The 20,078-nt window shown below is 45.2% G+C and overlaps 1 protein-coding gene across 5 annotated transcripts in view; it reads right to left on the minus strand.

Annotated features, from left to right (window-relative positions):
* Nucleotides 1–20,078, minus strand: part of LOC132908059 (SH3 and multiple ankyrin repeat domains protein 2) — a 178,785-nt gene that overhangs the window by 29,476 nt on the left and 129,231 nt on the right. For 3 of the 5 annotated variants that reach the window (XM_060961631.1, XM_060961630.1, XM_060961632.1), the window contains exons 3-4: nucleotides 18,654–19,058; nucleotides 15,808–15,825 (exon numbers count right to left, since the gene is read on the minus strand). In XM_060961631.1, coding sequence (XP_060817614.1) covers nucleotides 15,808–15,825; nucleotides 18,654–19,010 — 375 coding nt within the window. In that variant the 5' untranslated portion in view covers nucleotides 19,011–19,058. The remainder of the gene's footprint in view (nucleotides 1–15,807; nucleotides 15,826–18,653; nucleotides 19,059–20,078) is intronic. The other 2 variants (XM_060961635.1, XM_060961634.1) reach the window with 1 other exon arrangement.

The raw sequence follows: 20,078 nt of genomic DNA on the forward strand, positions 1-20,078 counted from the left end.
AATTGGAACGTTTGGAGACCACGTTCTTCGAAGAGTCGATGACCGATTCTTTGTCGCGTTTGCATTTAGTCGTAAGTTTTTCGTTGTCACGAAAAGATGGTAGTTAGGTCGAACGTTGTTCATCAGGAATAGAGTTCTTCTTCGTGCAGTTTAATGCTGTGTCTACATCGCTGTTTGTGAATGGTTCGGAAACTTACGTTCGTCGGTAGATTTACTTCTAGACTTTTACGAGCAGTTAGCAGGCGACTCGACAGCGAATACCGAACACTGTTCGTTCAGGACATGATATAACGCGGGTCATGACACGAATCGCTCGTTCATTCATAAAATTTCTTACATTTAGCGTCACAATACACGATTAGTCTCTGGTTCTTCGGAAATCGAACGATTAATCCCGATTTAGTCGATCAGTTTGACTTCTGAGTCGTTTATATAACGAGGTCGTAAAATTAGCCAAACACGAAAACAGAAAGTTTTCGATCAACGAGATAATAACTTACGAGATCTTTGCGGACGTAAAGAAACGGAATCAACGGATATCGCTGCTGTATTAATCGATACCACTTCTAATACAATAGTTCATCTTGCTATATTCTGGCCTGGACTATACAAATCGAAGCTTATTACAGCAATTGACCCACTCCTCGTATTCTAACCGTGAATTATTTATGAACTTTGATGTGGACACTGCTGTGAACTCAGCGTAACAGCTACATTATTTTTTATGTAGATTTATATTTTATGACCAGAATCAAAGAGATTGAAACAGATATCTGGCTTTCCTCCTATATCGTACCCTTTCTGCGCGCTTTTGCCTCTTTAAACTTATTATTTATAAATACATAGCAATCTAATAACAAGATTGGCGCCACTCGACGCTACCCAATGTAGCCGAAAGTAAAGCTTTCAAACTGCACGAAAAGGTCGTCAAAAATCTATCACCTAATGTCATCGCTCAACGACGCTGGAAGTAAAGCTTCGGAACTCCACGAGAAGCACATACATCCACAAACGAATTTTACGTTCAACTGCAAATTTCAACTGGAATCGGCAAAAATCGAGCCATCGTCGAGTACACTTGTCCGCGAGGAACAAAGTGACCCGGATTCGAAGTTACGCCACTGTCCAAGGCATGAGCCGCGAGTTCGTATAATACGCGTACACACGGTACTCGCGTGCACGTGTACTCGCGCACAGGGAATACCGTGGCGCGAGCGCGGCGAGGTATAAATGGAAATCTGTATTTATGCAAGCGAGCCGCCGGTGTGTGTTCGTGGCTTGGTCCCGGCGTTCAGTCCCGGGTCACACGATAATGACCTTATTACAGGAATTATGGGTTTCCGCAGCACCGGGATAATCCGGCTTCGGAAACGGCCGCGGGCGGCCATTCGCCGTTTTACTTTTGCCTGCGAGTCTCTCGGCCATCCTCCGCGACTGGTTCCGGTTTACACATTCGTCCCGGGCCAGACTTTTCTGCCCTGCCACGGGATCCAGTTCCGTCCGCGCTGCACCGGAAGAACACGTCGAGTATCGTTTACGCGTCGTTTCACGGAACGCTGATGAACGCCAAGAAGGTGGATTCACGCGGAACCTGCAGGAGCAACAAAGTTTCGTGACGCGCGACGTTGGATACGAGACGATATCGACACTGCAAAGCGTGTCCTAAACCGATAGCAACATTTTGGATTTTCACAGTTTTAATTTCGACCGCGCTACAGTTCTCGAACTTTTATATTCCCATCTTGCTCTCACCTTGAACGAACAAAGAGAAGTCGTAAGGTCCGAACGTAATGCTCGGAACGTCCGAGGAGGAAGACGTTTGATACGGAGGAATCGCGCATATCGATAAAATTCTCGTATTTTGTCGGAATCGCGCGAAGATTCTTTTTAACGTTAGAGAAATAGGATTGTAACGGGGTTGATATAAGCAGCGATATTTACGTGGTAAACGTATGTAGCAAATTATATAATAGTAAGATACAGCGTCGTTATGTCTCTAACAAGTACCTACTTTAGATTTATAGACTGATGTCTCCATAGGAAACGTGGTAGCTGTTGCTTCTAATTATTAATTTGTACAATTTGTTACAAATTTGTATAATATTACCATAGATTACTAGGAAATTATCGAAACCTTTAAGAATTGCTACCTCGTTTGAAATCTTATCTCACAAAGAATTTACACCGCCGCTTCGATATTCAGGCACTTTGATCGCCCCATGGTAACCGTATGTTAAGCTCGCCTTTAGCTCGATATTCTCCGCTCGATATTCCGGATTAGAGTTGGATGGAATTGAAAAACGTGGCGAATTAAAGCGTTTAGTGGAAGTACAGGGAAAAGAGTATCGATTCTTCCAGGAAGATCGACGATCGCGCAGCGAGCGATGATCGTTTAGAGTCTATCGTTTCTTAAACTGGTCTCCGGTTTTTGTCTGCTTCGAGACAGGTTATTAGAACTGGTTCCGCCTTTGTCATCCGGTTTCCGAGACTCGCGGTCGGTCCGTTTACCCACGATTACCGAGTTCTCTTCCAACGAATCGGTTAGAAAAAAGGAAGACTGATTTCCTTAATCGTGCAAAAATCGTCAGCGAGAAGGTGCAAAGTAACGTTGAATTGAGACGTTCCATTCGGGCAACGTTCGTGCCATCTTCTTTGTCTCATTTTTCCACCTGTCCGGAATCGTTCCTCTGGTCGACAATTAACCGCAAATCGACGTCACTTGTCCTGTAGCGTAGTGGACTCTCGTCGATGACGAAACGACAACGAAAGAAGTCGCCTCGCGGTTGTTCGCTCACAGAACCGCATCTTTTTCCTTCCAGCTCCAGTTATCCTTCTGACTGATATACAGAACGCTATAAGTCAACCACTTTTTTCACCCTTATTCGCCACTCGCTCGGTGTCCAACCATGTTTCATCCATCATCGACTACCTCACTGGCACTGGCTTAATTTCCAGCGATAATTTCTACGTCCCCAATGGGTTAGTAATGGGCTCAGTTTATAAACAGACGCATCTAGACGACCAATTATCCGATTTTACGACGTCGACGCACACGAAATACGAGGAACAGGGTGATTATTAGACCGATTAAAATTGAAATTATGAATATAAAAATACCAGATACGAGGGTATTTCGAAGATCGAAACGACAGCGACGATGATAGTTTGAATTTTTAATTTATTTACTTAGCGTATGTTGTTTATAGCGCATGTTTATAGAAGTGTTACGCGAATGAGTTGAACGATTCGATTTAAATTGAAACGTGTGCTGTTAATCGTGATCCCAGTGTTCAACACATGGACACAAAAATAGGAATAAAAAATTACGATCGTCACTGTCGTTATCGTCGTAATCTCCAAAATTGCTTTTACATAGAACGTTCTTATAGTCGCTCGTCGACACAAGCGAAATTATTTCGTTCTCTCCGAAGAAAGAGGATCTCGTACTTTACTCTCGAATATTTCGATTTACGATGACCATAAAACATTCAACGCGTGTCGGTTCCACTGTGAGTCATATTCTTTAATTACCCTCTCAGGTAATTGGCACGATTGCTCGTCTTATTTTATTATCACGTAACATCAGGCTCTCTTTCTCTTTAAATAATTAAGCACCAACGACGCGTTGACGTAACGTTTTCTTTGTAATTTTCTTCTAGTCGCAATTCATATTACGGAATTCTCATGAATTCATAGCGTGACTACAAGAAAGCAATTCCAAGAATCTGTTCAATTTCGTTATCGTCCTTGTAAGATATATTCATAAAAGCTACTCTCTAACATCCTTCGAACTAATGAACGCTAATCGGACAAAGGACACTTAAGCGTCTTAATATCTTTTTATAGAGAATACGGAAATCCATCGGTCGACGTACAAGAATTTTATATCTCTGTTCGAAGAAACGAGAATTTCCCAAGCGTACATCCACGTTGGATCGTATATTTTACGCTACCGTTTAATTTTCTCTAATGAAATTTTCTATCTTTCAACATTTCAGAGCTATGGCCTACCCGGGTTGCGTGCGACACAGGTAATTTCGTTCCTTTAAGGCAAACTCGACATAATTAATCGGTTTCCCACGTAGAAAATTCGGATTCGGGGACGAGTTGCGCTTCGTTCGCACGTCGTCATTGGTCGGACCCAGTCTACATCCCGTGTACGCTCTCTTACTTCGCGGACGCGCAATTTAAAGTCTGATTAAGGTAATATCGAATTTTCGTGGCGGGTCGATTCCTCCTCGCGTTTCTCCTCGCGAATCGAGTTTCGTCGGCTAACTTAATTTTCTGGATCGGAGAATCGAGCGCGCCGTTGCTTCTCTTGCCGGTAATTGCCAATCAATTCCGGGAATGATCGGCTGCCTCACGTGGCGCCGGTAGTCCTCGATCGATCCCTCGATCCTGTGCATTTCACCTTTGCACGAGGGCTAATCTTCTTTCCATCTGGATCTTTGTTCCGTTTTCGAACCGGTTCATCGCTGTGGATCAACGATCGTGTCAAAGGACCGTCTTTATGATAAATAGTCCGCGGATTTCGTATGCGTTTACAGGAAACGCGAAGGTACAAAATCGTACAGAGCGCACATAACGCGAAAAGATAAAATGTCCAAAGCGTACAGCTTTCTATAATTTTCTACCGAGTTTCCACTTTTTTATTTATATCGATTTCTTAATTCAATCGAACGATTGAATGGAAATGCCGAATAACAACATATAATCACCTTTCCTATCGAACAACGTTTTCAAACAATACTTTACGTAATATGATAATTTACATTGATACAATAAGAATGAAACGCAAGATTTAACATTCGAACGACGAACCGAACATCAGTCGGACTTGCGCAGGCGGTGGTGCCCGAGTTCGTTTGGCCGCAAATAATTTCTGTCTTGTTCAAGACGATTGATTTCCTTTACTCGTGCAAGTAACACGGATAACAATAGTCGCTAATTTGTATAGAAGAACAGAAGAAATAGAAGAGAAAATAATATACGCGGATAAAGAACGAGTCTGTAGGGAGGGAGCCGAAGGGATTCGAGCACCGGCTGTGCGTAAACCGCTACACCAGCGTCGTCCGTAAGCGATGGAGATCCGATGGTCGAGGGTTAAAGTAGCGATCGCTTAATGGGAATCTAAATGTCAAGCGTTGGAAACGGTCGACGAGCAGCGTGCCTGAAACGCGTTACGTTCCCCCGCGTCTAAAAATACGGATGCCGAATCGAACGTCGTGTCGTCTGAAATGACCAGGAGGAAATTTCAGAAGCCTGGCTGGTCCGGAAATGGAGCAGCGTGGCCTCCTCGTCGATTTTAATCAAGCCCGGTTAGCTGCGTCGTTGCCGGCAATTCGCAGTCTCGTTTCGATCCTAAAGGCTGTCCGTGACATCGAAGCGTTCGCTAATCGAAGTGGAAATTACACCGATGAACCGTGGCATCGGCGTGACTCGTCGCGCGCGTGGAAAGCCGGCTCCGCGCCTGTAAATTGCCGGATATTGCCAGTCGATTCGAAACATTTCGTCGGTGGATTTTCACGAACGGCCAGTTCGTATACCATTCCGGGCCGGTTCCATCGTCGACGCGAGAAAATCGCTCGTTATTGGATTTTTTCCCGGCATTGCACTGGCCAACGATCGTCGCGACATTTTTTCGTTGACAATAAACAAGCTAGAGAAAAGAGGAGTTTGTCACGAGACGCCGGCCGAGTTTATTTCGCGGAAATGGGTCGAAGATGCGCGGCAAAGTACAGCAGCTGCTCGAGATGCCACGTGTCACTAAATCGACGAGTAGGTTTTTAGAAAAAGTGCCACTCCAGCCTTTTTTCCGGGCGGCTAACCGCACGAAAACTACCTTTTCCCTGTTCCACTCGTTTCTTTCTCTACTCTTCCGCGTTTTTCGCTAAGTTTCTCCGTTAACTTTCACGTTTACACGCCTTTTGCTCGCGTGATCGCGTATCGATAAAGAGTTCGATGACATATATAAAGTAAAAATTTGCGGTACAGGTGAAATCAGACAGATTCTGTTGGTCTATTTGTTCGTACAAGGCTTCCTTTTAGAGAAAACAAAGTTAGATAGCTAACAATCAGGTATACAGATACTCGACAAATTTCCAAATTTACTTTGTCACATCTTCAGATTCGATTCTCTTACGAACGAAGATCTCGACGCAATTTTATCGCTTTTAATTTCCCTTTCGCCTACGCTCGTGTAATCCACCTGACATCGCTCGTACCAAGAATTTAAGACTATAGTTCTCATTTTCTCGTCATTTTAACGAATCGACATCGAGATCCGTGACCCGGATGAGAAACCTGCTCTCCTCCATTCATTCCCTTTCCAACGATGATATTTATAGACTTCCTAATTAATAGTATCGATTATGTGTCACGTGGACCATCTACAGCTCGCTCGTTCGCTCCTCGTCTCGCGGCGAGAAAATCCGCGAACGTTCGACGCGGGTGAAAAACCGGACGAGTAGATTCTCGCTCGATTCCAAAGCGAAGTTCTCTCGGTCGTTGAATGAAAAGGTTAAAAAACCGTGAATAGGAGCAGACGAAGATCAAAGAACCGAGTAATTAATTTTATACAACGAGCTTCCAGCTTTCCGTATTTTCACGGAGCTTTTACGAAAGATAGGCTCGGCGATCTTTCAAATGAAATCTATCGAATGTTGTATCCAGTTTAGAATCTCTTATCTAATCTCGAACAATTAAAGACTCGCGTCACGTCGTTATCTTCTGTTTGATTCTTCTTATTGGTTCTTCGTGAGATTTTTTCATTTCGATCTATGGAGAAAACAGCTGAGCTCAGCTTTTCTCAAACGTTGCAGTTTTCGAACGTTCACGATGAATGGACGAGATATTTTATAATTTAATTAAACTTTTCTTCGATCGTATTTCTAATACCGTGTTGCGCTTTGTTCCGACGTTATTTTTTATAAACACTCCAGTTTATTTCTCCAGGAGATTCTGAGTTTCAAGTTCATCCCTACTGCCTGCCACGCCGAAATCACGTTCTGGTAATTCTGGCAGACCACGCCATTATCGTGCGACCTTTATGATAAATCTTCAAAAGATACAAACTCTGTCCACGATTTTGTACAGAAAATATGAAAATCGCCCAAGGCTGGAGAATTAATAGAACACAGCGTTTTGTAGTAACAGAGACAGGAATTAGCGAAATTCTTCACGTTGCATCGTAATTTAAGCTACGAGACTTGTAGGGGTTAACGCTGAGTTCAGCAGAACGGTTCACTCGCCAGAATAGCGCAGCGTAGGCTCAACGTAAGAACTTACTACGAAAAACAGTTGGAGAGCTACAATATTTCACAAGTCGTTATCGTGCTAATTTCTCTGAATAATTAAAGCAGCCGTACGATGATTTCGAGATCGAATTTATCGGTATCTGCAAGTTGCAGACTGCAACGACGAGCAACGTTCGATCGTCCGAGAAGCTCTCGGCTTGGCTTTCCGCGTTCCTGCGAACGTTAACGATAATTGAGAAAGCTGATAAATAGCAGTGAGCGATTCCGTTTTCACGCGAAGGTCGGCCAAGATACACGCGGGACACAAGGAAAGGGGAGAATCGTAGAAGCAAAAGGACAGTGGAACGCGTCGAACACTCGATGGGGTTAAACAGCGGAATTATTGTTATGGTCGCGAATCCTGAACGGCATAGACGTTTACGGTCACCATCGTGTTCAGATAAACGTGAAACACGGGCGACAGTGGCTCTCATCGAGAGTGAAACTGTTTCGTTTGATGAAAGATTCGAGATGATAGTTTCTTATTACAGGTAAAAATGGAAAAATAACTAAAATGAATTTTTTAAGCGAAACAAATGCCCAACTATGGATAACGGGTCGTTTAAATATCTTTGTGATCTCTGCGAAGCACACGCTTCTACCAAATATCTCGTAGTATTGTCCTCGATACAGCGAGTATCAATAATGATACACCTTACAAAAATGAGATTCCTATAATATTGACTTTTCTACAGATTTACCTATGTCTTTTTACCGTTAATTCGTATTCCCCTATTTACTGTACACGTTCTGAATAAATTGTTAATTTATACAACGTACGCGTAAGAGCGAGAAGATTTCGCATCTTCGCTTTTGTCTCCCACTGCTGTGCGTATTTCCAGACTTCAATCTCTACCAATACGATCACGAGTCTCGCAATAGCGCTAATAAAAGTTTAAAATGTTTCGTACGAGACGCGTAATATGTTCGTGAAAGGTTCGTAAAAAGTCTACGGATGTTCGAATACTCTCACGAGCCTGTATATACCTGACCAAAGAAACAAAGCCTAACAGCTTTATCTATAGCTATCCAATTGTACGAAACAACAAGCCTGACAAATTCTCGAAACGCCGGCTCTAATAGAAGCCGCGTAAAGACCTCGTAAATTCGTGACTGTGCTTGCGACTTTCCAGCGGAAACGATTTCCACGCTGGTTGCTATCTTGCGTCTGTTTTTCAGTCTCTGGCAGGAAGGAGCGCGGAGCGTCCAACGATTTTCTTAGTCCCTCGGCTCTGGAGAGCGACGCGTATGGGATTGTTAGAGAGGCGGAAGGGCAAGACATTGAGAGATAGAGATGGAGAGAGAGAGAGAGAGAGAGGGAAAGGAAGAGAGAAGAGAACAGAGGAGATACGGCAAAGGGTGCAGAGGGGCAAGAAGAGGCAAGGAGCGCGGGCGGAGAAAGAAGGCGGAGGTGGAAGAAGGTAGAGGGGCTACGTACAAGGAATTCATGAATACGAGATTGCACTTGGAGAGCCCCGGGTAAAAGGCTGCTGCAGTTGCTGGCTACTGCTCCACGCTCGCGTCCCAACGAGTAAAGTGGACGAACTTACGTGCACGGTCCGAACTGGCTCACTGAAAAAACTCCTATCTCCGAAACCATTTGTAAAGATGCTCTTTCTGCTCCGAGCCGATCTCTCGAGTTGACTCGACTCGACTTGACTCGACACAGGCCCTGCTCTCTTGTATATGTATATGCATGCACGCTGAGGGAAGATGTTGGTATTTAAATAGTGGCAGCGGAGACCGTTTTTCCTCGTGCATAGAATAAAAGCGTGTGTATTGGGTGGAAACGATATAGAGTGGTAAATTGGAACTTTAGGAGGAGATTCATCGAGATTGCCGCACCTAGGACTGTGTAAGTTTCGGAGCAATTTAGATCTCCGACCGAGAAAGTTAGTTGTATCAAGTGGACGGTTTTGCCGCCGGATTTTGATTCTATGGTTTGTAATTTGATTTGAGAATTCCTATAAATCGCAGGCAGTCGAGGCGTACGTATAGAATCATCTGCGATTATTTTCCTGCGCTGTATTCAAAGTTCATGCGTATTCAAATGGAAAGATACATTTCGCCGCAAGTTAGTAAGTCGGTGAAATAATAATAATTTCTCTTGGGAAAGACAACAATAATTTCCCTTGGGATATCTAAAAAGATTGGAGTTCTTTTCCCCTTCGAGTATTCGACACTGGAAACGCCAAGATTCTAGTTACTTTTCTACCAATTTTACGACATGCTATATCTACGATCCGCACGTACAATAGCTCCCACCTACACAGATTTTCTCTAAAGACAACGACACCGCAAAAACGTGTCCGAGCCGGAGTTCCTCCACTTGCCTTTCAGTTAAGACAATACCCGGCTGCAGCAGCTCTTTCGTCGCATTACTTCCGAACGAAGAAACATCGAATCAGAACGGCGCAGCTTCCCGAACGTAATTACTGGCTTAAAACGTTAGATTAATATCCGGCTGCGTTTGTTCCACGATTGCCCCTAAACGCAGCTACCAGAAGCGAGAGAACGAGTAGATAGATTTCGAGGGGATACGCGACGAAGCTGAAGAACCAGCCCTCGAGGAAACAACCTACGTGTATCTAGGCTAACAATGGTACCGATTAAATATTTCAGGCAATTTCCTGGCGGGACTCGCGTGCCTCCGGAATTCCTTCTCGTTTCTCTCGAAAGGCAAGTTTCGTTCGTTGTTGGCGTTCGTTTCGCAAGAACGGCACGAGGAGGAAGAGGAGGAGGATCGAGTTGGCCGACGTGTCTGTTGTTCGATTCGCGGGCACCGTGCACGCCACAGCGCGCAGTTGTCTTCCACTTCTGAAAAGCTAGCCCATCGATCTCCATTCGAACTACTCCCTCGGACGAGTGGACGAGCCTCGGTATAAATAGCTCGACTCGATCGTACGCGATCAACGACTCGCGTGTGTTTGTTCCGCGTCTACGGCGGCAGGATTTGTTGATCCTCTGACAGCCAAGTCACGAGGCGCCCGTTTCTTCTTCCCTTTCTCTCTTTCTCTCTGTCTTTTTCGCTCTTCTTTTCTGCTCGACACACCATGGACACGAGCCCCAACCCTCGTTCGCCGCGACTAGAGACTGTCTTTCGTCTCGTGTCATCATCGTTTTCCACGCATGCAAGTACACGCACGTGCGAGCCGCGTACCGATCGCGCTTCGATTCCGTTCGCGGAATCGTTCGATAAACCACTTGCCGGACTAGATCGTATTCATTGCTGCAAATCGATCGGGAAACGTTTCTCGAACGGGAACACCGATCGCCGCGTGTATTCACCGATCGTTCTTTCTTCTTTCTCTTCTTATTTTTTGTTCTCTTTCTCATTTCGAATCGTTCGATCGAATCGTTGCGTAATTCGCCGAGTCGGTGAACGGTTTCTCTGGTCGCACGGTTGTTTCTTTGCTTCGAGGTTGCAGCTGAAGTAATTTTGGCAGTAACGATTCGAAGAAATCGAAAGACGTGTTCGACATTGACGAGAATCTTTAACGTCGTTACTTTCGTAACATTCGAGTTTTCGTCGTGGTTTCGAGGTCACTGGTCTTCGAGTTATCTCACGGACCGGTCACGATCCACCGTGCCCTTCATTCAATTACACGGAGCCGCGTACCAAAACTTACGATACGTCCGATCGTATCTCGCTCGATCCTCGTGCGCTGAAAGATATCGCGATCCGATACACCATTTTTCTCGAGCCGCAGGATCGAAAGATCCACGCCGTTTCCGCTGCTCTTCGTTTCGAAAATCTCCGCTTCTACTCTCGCTATTTATCACGTACTATCATACACGCTCTTCGCGTACGCGTTTATAAGGTTTCTAAATACAGTTGTTTGTATTCGGTTGATGCGTACGAAACGTCGCTTCTTCGAAATTTGAAATAAATATGTATTGCCCTGTTGCCTCGTCGTCAGTCGTCAACCACACGGAAAAAGGAGAAATTCGCTGCAGGTCACGCGTGCTCGATGTTAAAAAGATTTACAATAAAAATATCAAACACACGCCTGCGGCGAGTACGATCGCTCTGTTCAAAGTTGAAGATTTCATTTTTAAACGTCGAAGCTTAGCCGATTCGAATAATCCTATCCTGATATACAGACTTTAAAAACTATCAGCTGATGGTTAGAAATAAACGCGAAACTCTTAAACGAGGCAGTTGTATATCCTCAATTTCAATTTCAATTTAACGAGGCATTTGATCGCGTTTATAGCAAGCGACAGAGAAACATTTTCCAATGGTAACGACAGAAGTATAATAAAACTATCAATTTTTCATCGAATTGCATCAGGCGTCTAAATACTTGCGGACGATAGCGTACGTAAGGAGAAGAAGCGTAGAGAGCGAGAAAGAAATAGCCCAGAGGGAACCGCGCGAGAAACAGAGGGAAGGGACGATCCTATCGGAAGTGAAGGATGATCCAGGTCTTGGATCGCGAATCACAATGATCTAACGCCCACGAGGATCTATCCGTGGCCCCGGAGGACCGCGGAACCCGTAGCGTTGCGATGAATTTATCCGAGGCGAGATCCCCGCGTCGGATACCTGCGGTACATACGTCGCCGCATCGATACAGCCCGTAATGTGCGGTCACCGGTTCCGGTACGGTGTTATCTCGATACTTGGTCACAATCGAGCGATCGATTCCTCTACATAGCACTCTGCGACGATATGGACACCGTGACATCGATATCCAGACAATAGAAGGACGATGTCTCGTTATAACCATTGTCGCGTGCTGACTAATTATCTCGTTAAGGACCAACAAATGGTTCGTCATAACGTTATAAACGCGTAATACCAATTTCTTTAAATTGTTTTAAATTTTGTGAGATCCAGACGGAAAAGATAATAGGGACAAAAGTATTCAGCGAACTCTTGTCACGCGTTGCTAATTAACTCGCATTAAGGAGCAAGCAATGGTTCGTCATAACGTTGTAAATACACCAGTTTCTTGAAATTTCGTAAGATCGTAAAATCTGGGTGGGAGAAACAGCGACGAGAGAAACGTCCAACGAATACTCGAAACTGTCTTTCGTGGTTACGAGGCTGAAAACCAGAATTCGATAACGCAGATTGAGAGAAGAAAATTGTAAATGAAATGTTACGTTAACATCACGTACATGGGTAAAATCTGATTACCTCTTTCCGTTCATTCGTTCTATCGAAACAGTCTGTCGACTCTACAGCTTTATGCAAATGAGCTTTTTCTCTGTCAATTAACGTACGTTCACGGTAGGTTAGGGAAAAATACCACGGAGAGATTTCACGGAATTTCTTGCGGCGCGGCGTTCGTTGTTCCCAGAAGCTGACGCGCCTCTTTTTCCGCGTGCCAGCGAGAAAAATCGATTAGCCGTCGTCAACGCCGCTAATCACTAGGACGCGTCGGTGAAAATTCACGAGGCTACGAAAGTGAATCACCTGTAGGCGTTCTATTCGCACCTTTAGTCGCTCGTACGCTTGTCATCGATAACGCCGAGTTACCCACGATCGCACTCGTCCATTTCCACTTGTTAGCGTCGATCATTTTTTACGCGTTCGTGTTTTCAGCGAATCGGTTCGAGCGACTGATTTTTCAATGCTATCTGCCATCTGCCATCGTGTGACACGGAATGAAAATCGTGTGTCACCTGTTTCCCCGATTAAATCAATCTTTTCGGCAAGGGTGTACGAAACAGGCGTAATTTCCCGCTTGGAAGCCACGTCCATCGAGTTCGTAAATTGTAACGCGACGAAACTCGACGATCACAGTATCGTTTTCTTTAAATTTACCTTCAAATTTGCGATTATGATCTTCTGATAAATAAATATAATCAGTCGCTTGTTCTTTGACACGTTGAATACTAATTTTGTATAGATACTGAAGTACGTACTTGAATTACGAATTGTTTTCCAGAAATTTGTATTCGATCGGTTTATCTTCTGAGAGGCACAAATATTTTATGGCACTTTGACGAAATGTGCCATTTGATACAGATATCAAATATTTTCCACAGTTTTTATTCTCTCGTTGCTTTGCTATAACTCTATAATTTCATATCGTATACTACTAGTCAAAATCATCGTTTAATTTTGCGGAAGCAGGACAATCTAAACTCGATACCGTTGCTCAGTTTGATTTCATACTTATGGCAGGTAGTGCAGTCGTGAATTGTAATTTCTTTCTTTCTTCGCGCTGGATTATTTCGTCGATAAGCGTAGGACAAACATACGAATGATAAAACGCGATGGTCGAAAGGTGATCTCATTCGAGAGCGGATTAGATCAAACGCGAAAACACGCGAGAAACGGCGCAATGATACGTCGTACGCTCGCGAAACTCGTTTCCGACGCGGCGAGGATTCGAGGAAGACAAATCGGATCCGATAAGCTTCGTTTCTCTATAACGTTCGATGACTTTTGATATTTAATCCTCGAAGACAAGCGGCGTGCCGCTTTCCCTCGCGAGAACTCGACTCGCGTTGCGTAATCTCGCGTAACGCCTGCGTCTCGGGTAAAGAAAGCTTCGTGCAACCATCTGGATACGCCAGCAAACGGATCTAGTCGTCGATCTCTGTCGGAAAATCGCAAATTGCCGAGGCAGAGATCGATTCGTCGCGCGACACACGATCCGTGAGCCGAACGATCTCTTCCGAGACGCTTAGGTGAAAACGAAAGTCATCGTCCAGCGTGGCGTCATGCTTTCGACGAAGCACGAAATCGTCTTGGCGTTCAACCGTACTACGAAATCGACATTTTTTTCCCAGAAAAATCACGATGAGTCGGTCGCTTCCTTCGAGCTTATCGACCGTTGCATACTTTCCACGGAGTTGAGGAAGTCGAAGAGCATTCGAAAGCAAGTGACGTTGTCGTTCACTCGTCTTCGTTACCTCGAAACAAAGAGGTTCGCTCCGATGACGCGTTCAAATTCTCCGAGATCCAAATTGCGTCAGGGATCTCGAAGAAACGACAATAACGACGGTCGTAACGACAATAAGTCGACGATAAGTGGATAAGCCCGCTGAAAGGAAACTGCGTAGGTACAAATGCACGACCTTGAGACTGTATCGCATCATCCTTGAACGTGAACCACGGGTCAGTAACAGTAAAGAGCTATGTACGCTTAACCGATACATGCACTTACATTCTATGATACTTTAGCGCTGAAAGGCAGGAGCTGCTATAAGTACATGCAAATCGAGCTCGAAATAACTCTAGCTCGTGGTCTACGGTCGCGCGTCGTAAGGACGGAATCATCGATTCGAGCGGGTCTCTACGGTTAATTAAAGCGTTCGTCCTCGTTCCTCGCGAATCGATCGATCGCGTAGCTCGCGCATCCCTCTCGTCGTAAAACGACACGTATCTCTCTTCGTGCATTTTGCTCTACACGTTATACGTCTGTTTGCAAACGTTTCTCGATCCTTTAATCAGCCAATACGTTTATACTGTACGATACGCCGCGGTATCGAAGGATGTCTATCGCATAAAGGTTTTTCGAATAAAAGTCCTTTCAACGAGAGTCTTCCGAATGAAAATACAGCGAATTCGCTTTTCCATCGAATCGACGAAATTTGACTCGACGAAACTTCCCCTCGGATCTTCTATACGTGGCGATCGAAGAAGGAAAGGTAGAGAAAAGCGAATCGAGCCCGAGACTATCTCGAGACTACCCTCCACCCCTTGACTGCTCTTCCAAGCATCGCTCTTCTTCGTCTGGTCGGTGCGCGCAGCGATCTCGCGACGCAAAGGAACGAGAGAAAAGTCGCGTACAACGAGGGGTGATCCTACGTTAACGAGACTTGGGGTGGCAAGTGACGCGATGCCACGTTTCCTCTCTGAAACCGGAGTCAGGGTGGCGAGAACTATCACAGGGCCGCGTTGCAAAATCGTTAAAAAATTCTCATTAACGATAAATTCTTTTTACCGGACGGTCCTTAACGTGAAATTGACCCCAAAAAATTTTACTACTTCGCTTTCTACGGAAAGGGCAGACAGATATGCAAATGCCACGAGCCTTATAAATTAGCTTTTCACGAACCGCCGAATTTTGTAGAACGCGAGACTGAGTTCCAAAGGCAGAGCGCAGAGACAAAAGATGCACTTACGTATGCAATCTGTAAACTCTCCTCGTCTTTTTCGTCGTAAAGAACCTCGCCGTTTTTTTTTTTTCGTTCTCTCTCGAGAGCATAGCCGGAAATAAAAATCGACTCCGTAAAATTTACAATAAGCTCTTAAAACGTGGGGTTCCGAGGAACACGCCAAACCTAACGGGGATAGTTCGTCGAACCGTGTTTCGTTTCGCCATGCACGAAAGTCTGAACGTGAAAGGTTCTCTTCTCTTTCTGTTCGTTCTTTTCTTTCTTTTCTTTCTTTTTTTTTTTCAGCACGGCGGAGAAAACTGAAACAACGAAAGAAGAAACGGGACGACAAATCGGTATAAAGAAGAGGCGGCGGGTTTTATCGAGGTATTTGGTATAAGTAGTTGCATAGGGGGTTGGATGCATGCTATTAGTAATAGTGAAGACGTACCCTGTACCAAGTGGCCACCTGCGAGGCGCTCGAAAGGGGTGGAGAAGCGGTGGTATATCCGCGACGCAACACACCGGAGGTGGAGGGTGAAGGTCGGGCCCGAGGGCGCGATTTTTGTATATTTTCGATATTGTCGGTCGATTCGCGTACGGGGGTGCGTTCGAAGAGGCGGGCCCCAACAAGACGATAGCACAGGTGAAGTGGTGGTTGGTGGTGGTTCGGTGGTGGTTCGGTGGTGGCGGGTGTAGTGTATTCGCACGCCCCGTGCAAGTGAGGCAAAAGCAAAAACAACAACAACAACAACAACGCCACAGGTCAGAAAAATATACACGATTAATCGATGGACACTCGCGTGTCGCTGTGCATAATTACTAATTAGTAATAACTATATATACATACTTACATACATACGTACATACATACCAACATACACACTTACATATATATATATATATATCCCTCTCTATTTACATTTGAAATGTAAAATACACGGTGTTCCAAGTTTTCCCAGACAAACGCTGTTAGTACGTTCTGTGCAAGTACAAGTAAGAAAGAAATTATAGATATAAATGCATTGTTTTGTAATCAGTGTGATCATTAGATGAAAATTTACCATTTCTGACAATACGTAGAGGACTTTCATAGTGGTAAGGGATCAAATTTATTGTCTTAAGAAGCTTTCTTCGATCTTTCTTTGTGTTGATCTATCTCTTATGATTGTTACTTACGATTTATGTTTATATCACTTTCTTTCTCTTACTCGCGTTGACAGAATATACTGAAGGAGTTTGATCAAGGATATCTGGCACACCTTATATATATATATATTTGTATATTTAATAAACCACATCTCATAAAACATAATATACGTATTATATCTTACACCCATACATGATATACATATATGTATATTATTCGTGTATCCATTGCGTGTATCTTGAAAGTACAATGCGCACAGTATATCTGTGGTACGTGTATGTGTATATATTCGTGTGGTCCTGCCGCGAGAATCCTTCGGAACACGTTCGATGACTATTAACGTTTCCACCGCGCTCCATAAATCCACGGATAGATCGGCCTGAAAAATTCGAACAATACTCTACGCTCGCAAACGGTACATTTTCTCTCTTGGTACGTCGCGAGAAGCGAAGGTAATAGACGGTGGCCGATCGAGTCGTGCACTGGTCCATTAACAAGATAGCCAATTATCAATAAAAGCGAAACTCCGCGTGGAATGCAGGTGAACGTATCCATTGCAGCGATACGTACGTTCGCTATGGGAGTACGCGTTTATTCCCGTACGAATAATACGAATATTCTCCTCCCCCCCTTATTTTCGTCTTACGAATATTCGTCATCGAACTCGTTCCGAGAAACAAGGTCTGCTATGGGCTGGTCCGAAGCGGAAGATCGAGCACAGGATGTCCAGGGGGTGGCAAGAGATTCGTTAAGCGGACAAAGTTGGAACGTTAGTCGAAGGTGGGTATCGACGAGTAGCTTTAACGCGTACAGTTTTACACATCGACGAACCAATTGTCTTGGTCTGGAACTGAGACTTTATGCAGCGAACGTTCGCAGCGAGGAAGAGAGAAACGAAAAGACAAACAAAGAGAGACAAGTTTTCCGAGGATAGGTGAAAGATGGAAGTCGCGTAACGAGAGTCGCGTAAAGATGGGAGTTGTCACGCCGCACCTCCGTCGCGGAAGGCAAGTTAGAAAGACTACACGTGTGAAAATTCCTTGCGCGACGTACGAGGAGACGGTCGAGGGAAAAACACGGCTACAAAAATGGACAGAATGCAAGGAGAGAAGAGAAGGTGGAGAGGGAAGAGACACGGTATGAAAGAGCGTGATGGTTTGACACACGAAGCAGAAGAAGCCACACAGAGATCGGTATTTTCTAGCTCCTATTTTGTTTAGGAGTAGCGGCACGTGTTCGTGTCTGTTTCTTGTCAGTGGCGGTGCGGCTAGTAACTTATGTAGTACCTCTTTTGTGCGATCGCGAAATTCTTCGCGGAGCCGGACATCGCCGCGAAACACAGCGCAGGTACGGCGCCGATTTGCATTTGCCCGGCCGGTGCATCGTTACTCGTTCCCGAGCAACGAATATCTCGATAAATAAAGTGAGACGTTCGAGGGGCGCACGGTAGCGATCCCCTCGAGATCTCTTAATCCTGCGTGTGCTTCGTGACTTTCCGAGGGCTCCGGCTACGACTACCGATGAAAAAAGAGAGAGAAGAGTCAGGAAGCCCGGTCCAGTCTTGCCCGAAGAACTCTCGCTCGAATACACCACGACGCGACCGTTCGAGAGTCCCCTGCAATTTACCGGGATCAACATACAAAGTAGCAGTCTACGGTTCGTAACGCAGTGCGTACTTTCTTTTCTTTTCTTCTTTTTTTTTTTTTTTTCTCAAGAAAAACCACCCGACACCGAGTTCTCGATAGAGCGGGGGAGCTCGCGATCTCACGTACAACCGACGATTCAACGCCGTACGATGCAACGAGCCGCGATCGATAGAGATCGACGGTAATGGATGGTAAACGCGTTCAACCCCGCGATCATCGACAAGTACAAGGACGATTATGATTTTTAACGGAACGCCAACGGCTCCTGATGACTCGCGATTAATACCTTGGCGCCATGAGTGGCGAGGATAATGCAATTTGAGACCGTTAATTGACCGATCGACGCGAACGAATCGCAGAAAGCTACACGATATCCGTCGGGGTCCCGACTCTTCCAGTTCGTCTTCAAGGATCTTCGCTAATGGATTCTCGCGTGAGAGAGGTAGTCAGTCACTCGGAAGAGAGAATCGGACAACGCGGAGGCAGAGAATATCGTCTTACCTTGGGCAAGGATGCCAGGCATTGCTGCTTCACGTCCCAGACGAGCTGATCCCTCGGGAACTGAAGACACTTGCTGACGTAAAGTTCCGGGACGTGCACCCTGGCGAGAAGCACTCCCTCCTCCACCGGACCGGCCTCCGCAGTGGCAGCTGCGACTGCAGCCGCATCTTGATTCTGTTGACCTTGAGCTTGGCCTTGAGCCTGGCCGCCTTGCGGACTCGTGGCCTGGCTCGACGTTTGTCCCGTGCCAGCAGCCGACGAATTTTGCTGTTGCTGCTGCTGCTGTTGCTGTTGTTGTTGTTGTTGCTGCTGTTGCGACTGCTGCTGTTGTTGCTGTTGCTTCGGTCCCGCCTCCATTGCGAGGACCTCGCGCTTCTCGAGGATTCCACCTTCACAGGTTCACATCTGAAACAGAAAAAAGAAAGGCTCGAGTTCACTACCTCGTTCTTTACTGCGACCAGTTTTTCTCTTTGCTTCTTTTCCAGCATTAATCGACCCGATTGTGCCGTTACCGTGGGATATCGCGAAATCACCGTGTCGTCCGTTTAATCGAAGAGACATCTCAAGGAAGCAGCAAGAGAGGCAGGTAGAAATAAGGAAAAAGCAGATGAAGAAATTAAAACGGCGAGGGTCCGTTCTTTATGACTACATCGAGTAACGGTAAAGGCGGATAAGATTACTGCGATAGAAATAAAGAAACGGCGCCGAGATGCCGCGACGATTTTTTAAACATCGTAAAAAAGCCTTTTATATCTCGCGATCCGTGGACGTTGATACTCTGCTCGTTCGCTCGGTCGACTCCGTAACATTTTTGCGGAAATTTCATTTCCTCCATCCTCGACGAAGAATCTTGCGAAGCTCGGCAGAATTCTTTATTAAAGAGATTCGACGGGATACACGCGTCGAATCGATTACGCAGAAAGGATGGGCGTTCGCGTTGCTCGCGCGTTTTCACGCGTTTCTACGGCATCGATGCGATAACGCGGCTAGCCGTTTTACAATTCGACCTTCGATCTCGGGGGTTAACTATCGGTCGGCTAATAACTTACGCGCTAACGAGCAACGCGGCTCGGCCACTTTCACTTCGAACTTTCCAACAAACATAAACGTCCAGGTAAAGCCGTTGCGTGTATCATCGTCAACCTCCCGCGAACAAGATTAACACTCGTGGCTGGCTGTTTCGCTAGTAACCGATCGTTCCACGCGACTGCTATTATTCGATTTGCCAATTTCTCGCGTGGTTATTTCACGAGTATCGGTTTAACACTGGCAATTCTTCGAAAGTTACATTATGCTACTAATTAAAAAGATTATAGTAGAAGAATTAGCGGCCCGGTTTAAACGATTTTGATATGGAATAACCGTTATAAATGATCAACATTTTGTTGGTTTCCAATAATCGTTATCGATGACGGAATTATCAGA

The sequence above is a fragment of the Bombus pascuorum genome, chromosome 6, assembly GCF_905332965.1.
Source record: "Bombus pascuorum chromosome 6, iyBomPasc1.1, whole genome shotgun sequence".
NCBI lineage: Eukaryota > Metazoa > Arthropoda > Insecta > Hymenoptera > Apidae > Bombus > Bombus pascuorum.